This window comes from Betta splendens, unplaced genomic scaffold (assembly GCF_900634795.4).
Source record: "Betta splendens unplaced genomic scaffold, fBetSpl5.4 scaffold_29, whole genome shotgun sequence".
NCBI classification, from domain to species: domain Eukaryota; kingdom Metazoa; phylum Chordata; class Actinopteri; order Anabantiformes; family Osphronemidae; genus Betta; species Betta splendens.
Window position 1 is genome coordinate 123,257 of NW_026577848.1, and position 5,288 is coordinate 128,544.

At 50.7% G+C, this 5,288-nt stretch overlaps 1 protein-coding gene across 2 annotated transcripts; it reads right to left on the reverse strand.

The window, feature by feature from the left end:
• Positions 1 to 964: 964 nt before the first annotated feature.
• LOC114850816 (uncharacterized) lies at positions 965 to 5,282 on the reverse strand. Of its 2 annotated transcripts, XM_041069739.1 has the most exons (4): positions 3,082 to 5,282; positions 2,893 to 2,977; positions 1,983 to 2,802; positions 965 to 1,882 (listed from the first exon to the last, which is right to left on the reverse strand). In XM_041069739.1, exons 1-4 carry the CDS (start codon positions 5,226 to 5,228, stop codon positions 1,161 to 1,163), a joined length of 3,774 nt encoding a protein of 1,257 aa, XP_040925673.1. In that variant the 5' UTR covers positions 5,229 to 5,282; the 3' UTR covers positions 965 to 1,160. The 2 variants fall into 2 exon arrangements, with proteins under 2 accessions (XP_040925673.1, XP_040925672.1); XM_041069738.1 differs by having other exon boundaries at positions 1,983 to 2,977.
• Positions 5,283 to 5,288: the final 6 nt, after the last annotated feature.

Consider the following 5,288-nt stretch of genomic DNA (forward strand, 5'->3'; position numbering starts at 1 on the left):
TCCTCCCTTGCCTGTGCTGTTCATCACGTTCAGCAGCCCTGTTAGCACTTCAATCAGCGGAGAGTGCGCCCTGTACTCAAACAGAAGCCAGGCAAAGTCCTCGGTGTCCACCCTGTCCGTGGATTTGTATTGGTTGCCGTGCACGTAGGCTCTGCAGAATCCAAAGTGTTTGGCGTACCACTCGGGCTCCAGTTGAGAGAGCATGATGTTTATGTTCTCCAAAAGCACGCTGAACCCAGTGGCCAGTTTATCGCCTATCCTCATCTCAAACAGCTTCTGTAACACGCCCGCCGGAGTAACACATTGACCCGGTCTGAACATGCGATCCTCCGGCAGGGACACTGCGAGATAATGTTTCCCCACCCAGTCTAAATGAGGGTGAAACTCATCCGCGGGCGCCCCTAGGGCTGCTCCCCCGGGCTCTGTGACAGCGGCGGTAGTCTGGCTCACCGACAACCTTATTCTTAAGGCTTCTCGTTCTTCGCAGGCTTCCTGGAGAGCCTCCCTCGTGTTCTCCAGCTCCTTTTGGCACAGTTCGAGTTCATTCAATGTATGCCTGTGAGCTTCGCTCACAGCGTAAATGGAAGCGTCGTCCGCTTTTGAGTGTTCCCCTCTCTCACGATTCACGTTAAAACCCACTCTGTCATGTAGAGCTTCATTCCTTTGGTCACACTGCAGATCCAGTGTCCTCTTGAGCTCCAGAATTTCACGTTTTAAGTTTGCTATCAGTTTCATGTGAGAATGATCATTGCACTGATCAGACGACTCTTCTCGTGCCCTCTTTCTGCACACGGATGAACTTCTACTGCGGGTGGAAGGCATGACTCCGACGCAATACTACTCATAAACAAGGAGGAACAAGCCTTATAAACATCATAGAGTGGCAGTACACCTGACGTTTGACTAAGAATATCACAATGGTGACACTACATTGCAATAATAAAAAAAGACATCTCTCGGTAAACACTGTGCCAGGAAAACTTTATTTATCCTTAACATGAATGTTTAAACAACAAAAAGAATAATAAATTGACTTAATGATACGTGCATAGTTTGGGACATCTATCTTATCTTTACACTATGATATTGAAGACTACACCCGTTGTTTTCAAACCGGTTCCCATGACCCGTCTTGAGTAACTGCAGTGTCGCCATATATTTCAAAAAAATTGCTCAGTATATATTTGTGTGAGACCGTTAGCCTCCTGATGGTCATTGAAACTGTTAAATTCATCGACAATATTGATGTAACATCCTTCCGAGTTCTGAACGTAAGGGCATTTGAACATATCGTTGGCGTGACTCGAGTTAAAATGGTAATTTACATTGTTTCTCGCTCGCCGCTGGACGACTTGGGGGTTCACTTTCTCCATCCCACTTTTGTAAGCCAGCAAAGCTATGATGTGGACCAAGGTAGAACCTTCAGAAGGTTTACAGTCCAAAACCACTTTGAGCTGCCTCTCTTTCTGGGATGCGTACTGGACTGTAAACCACCTTGCCAAAAAGAAAACCATGTTTCTAAACTCTTTGCTTGAGGTAATGGGTTTTAGTGTGGTATCAACGAGTGGGACCACTTTAGGCAGCCCTCTCTCGGGCACCAAAGTGCACCACATAGCCAAGATGACCTGCTCCTGTAATACAAAGCAGCACCAGTGAAACCTGACATAGCCCAGGCGTACATTGAATAATTTTGGTAAGTGTTCATCGGGACCAATCATCGTTTCGGTCTTTGACGGAGGACGACTTCCCACCAGAACATGATCCCAGAAGCCCTTTATGTGAGGGATGCATACGTATCTGTAGGCCATCTCTTCTGGCAAAGTTTCGCTTTCCCAGTACTTGAAGGACATGCTGTCGTTCCTGTCGATGAGATGCCTGAAAGCTACGTAGAAAAGGAAACGTGCTCTCAGTTCAGGGTTCAGACAGACAGACAGACAGACAGACAGACAGATAGACAGACAGACAAAAAAAAATTGAGTTACCAGTGTGTAGATCTGGGTGAGCCTGCTCCGTGATCTGCTGCACGTGCCTGTTGACTTGGTCATCCGTCTTAAAATGGTCATCAAGGTTGAGTTTTACGTCCCAGTCTCCTAGACCCTCTAGCTCGGGGCAACTGGCTATCGCGTTAACTAGGGTGCAGATGGGGCCTTGTTTGGATGACACATTGTGCATACGGCAACCTCCTTGCTCGCGATAACACAGCGTGCAGATTACACAGCCGCACACACATTGGACGGGTCTGTTGAGCTGAATCAAGTACTCGCGACAGATCACAGCCCTATTGAAAATCATCTTGCAGACAGAACACAGTATTGACCGTTTCACCATAGTCAGCAAACTCCCCGTTCCATCCTGATGGTTGGGAAGATAGGGGGCGTGATGGAGTGTAGGCTGTTCCGCAGTTACCGGCAGTGGATTGTCCGTTTGAACATCGTTGTGCTCGGGGTGTTGGTGTGGAGTTGAGGGCTGCACCTCAAGCCCTGGATAGGCTTGAGCGAGAGGTGCCTGGTGCTTCCATGCAGTGGAATATGCGGGCTGTTCCACAGTCACCGGCGGTGGGTTGTACATTTGCGCGTCACCTTGCTCAAAGTGTTGGTTTTGTGGAGCCGATGGCTGACGCGATACGTGTGCATAGGGCACCTCAAACGCTTGAAGCTGTGGGGCGAGAGGCGCATTGCCTCGAATGTGAGAGGAGCACTGTGTCAATGATTCCACAGGTAGAACCTGGGGTGTGTGCAGTGCATCCTCAAGCTGGGGTTGATGAGGGAAAGAATGGCACTCGTTTGTTGCAGGCACTTGTTCCTGGGAAAAGGTGTACATTTGAATAATTGGAAATGCGTCCTCTAAGTTGGTTGCCTCAGACATAGGGTGTGGTGGCTCAAAGGCATTTACCTCTGCAAAGAGGCCCATGTTGTGGCAGTCCTGGAAAGATGTTGGAATTTCACCGTCCAACAGGGATTGCAGTGCAGTCGTCGTCCTACAGAGGAGAAGAAACCATTAGAATAGAAACTGTCACCGCAACGTAAGGAAAGACAATTGCAATTAAAATGATTATAAGAATAAATGAACTTTACGACATACATAGGATTTTGTATGGCAGCAACAGCGGCGTCATCCTCTGTGATTTCAGAATCCTGGTGGTCAGGTGCGCCACCCTGAGGCACGCTCAATGATTTTTCGCCGCATGGTTCAAGCGTTGCTCGGCTTGTTGAGGCTGTCTCGGGTGTGGCGTTTGGTATAGCAGCAACAGCAGCGTCCTGCTCTGTGACTTCAGACGCGGCGACCGAATCCTGGTGGCCGGGCGTGCCACCCTGAGGCGCGCTTAATGATTCTTCGCCGTATGGTTCAAGCGTTGCTCGGCCTATTGACAGGGTCTCAGGTGTGACATTTGGTATAGCGGCAACAGCGGCGATGATTTCAGACGCGGCGACCAAATCCTGGCAGCCAGCGGGGTCATTTTGAGGCTCAGCTGAAGATTCAAGCACTTCTTCAGCCCTTGACAGGAGCGAGGACTTGTGTGCATCATCGGCAGATTGCACCTCTGTGCCAGACACAGGATCTGTCTCAGTAGATCCAGATTTAGCACGAATCATCTCTGTGTCAGCTGTGCTGGAATTACTTGTGGCGTCTACAGCCTCAGCGCATTTGGCCTTTGAAGCCTTCTTTTTAGACTGGAGCTCAGGAGACACAGTGTCTTCTTCAAGCATCGAGGTAGCCACTCTGGTATGATTTGGCTTGGAAGGTACCTTCTTAACGGCAACAAGGTAGTCAATGTTTGTTTTTTTTACATTCCTTGAGCCACCGGGACTACAGGAACTGTCTGAGCCGCTGCCTGAGCCGCTGCCTGAGCCCCTGCCTGAGCCGCTGCCTGAGCCGCTGCCTGAGCTGCTGTCTGGGCTGCTACCTGAGCTCCTGCCTGTGCTCCTGCCTGTGCTGCTGCCTGAGCTGCTGCCTGAGCTGCTGCCTGAGCTGCTGCCTGAGCTGCTGACGCGACCACCGGTTTGCTCAGGGACCTGCACCTCTTCCTCGCTCTCTGCTGCAAGAACCTTGGATCTCTTTCTGCGGCGGCCGTGGTCGACGGGGAAATCTTTTACAGGACCCTTTTCCTCCACAAGCACTTCTCTGCTGGAGCAGCCGGATGACCTGCTGACGCGGCCACCGGTTAGCTCAGGTGCCTGCACCTCTTCCTCGCTCTCACTGTCAGTTGCAATGTTCCTGGATACTCGTTCATCACGGAGATGCCTTTCGCTCTTCCAGGGTCTCTTTCTGGAATGACCGGGGACAAGGTGGCGTCGCTCATGGTCGGCTGGAGAATTCTTTGCACGGTCCTCCTCTTCCAAATGTCTCTTGGCTTTAGTCCGGTCTCTGCGCACGAGCACTTCCCTGCTGGATACCCAGGGCCTGCTAGACAGCTTCTCACCGGCTCTCCTACGCTTTTGAGCCTCATCTTCCGCCCTACGACTGGCAGGTGTAAACTTCTTGGAGTAACACTCCAAGTCATTGTATCGCCGTTCGCTCATCCGGGGTCTCTTTCTGGAATGACCAGCTACTGGGTCGGAGTCAAAGTCCTTCCACGTGTCACGCCAATCGACGTGGACTGGGGAAGTCTCAGGAAATTCTTCTGCTCTACGCTTCCTGACTTCACGCAGGCCCGTGCTAACATGCCCTTCGGTATTGTGACGGAAACTCGTAGCAAAGTTTTGAAATGGACGCTTATGTTTAGGACCCCCCTGCATGTATAAGCCAGACGTTGCAGGCGATGCGGTTCTTTCCCGAACGCGGTGTTCTGGACCGAGGACTTGAGTAGCTCTCTCAAATTGTTTGTTTTCTCTGCCTCTCAAAGGTTCCCAGTTTCTAGCCCTGTTGGTGGGGCAATACCTGCTCCTGTCAAAAGTGTGTGAGCGACTGTCCTCTCTTGAGTGCCCTTGCTCACTGACACTGTTTTCTGGGAATCTGATGACATTGTAATTGTCTCTCAGTCTGCCAGAGGTCTCACGTTGCACGGTGACACGTAGATTGCTGGTAGGTTGAGCGTCAATGGCGTGTCTCCTGTAAACGCTCGTGGGTGCAAACTGATCTTGACTAGACTTCCTGTTGTCATTCGTATGCATTTCATACCATCTTCTGTGTTGGATGTTTCGCAAGGGGGAGGGTGTCGTACACGGCTCCGTATACTCATTTTTGCCATGCTCGTACGTCTCGTCGCTCCTGGAATATCTCTGGGCCATCGTCTAAACTCGTGCTGGCGTTGTTGGATGCACAGGCAACGTGGTTTCAGAAAGTTAAAG

Coding starts and splice junctions, on each gene's coding strand:
- LOC114850816 (XM_041069738.1), bottom strand. CDS start 5,228: ATGGCCCAGAGATATTCCAGGAGCGACGAGACGTACGAGCATGGCAAA. Junction 2,978..3,081: donor GCTGCCATACAAAATCCTAT/GTATGTCGTAAA, acceptor TCTCCTCTGTAG/GACGACGACTGCACTGCAAT. Junction 1,883..1,982: donor TCACCCAGATCTACACACTG/GTAACTCAATTT, acceptor TTTTCTACGTAG/CTTTCAGGCATCTCATCGAC.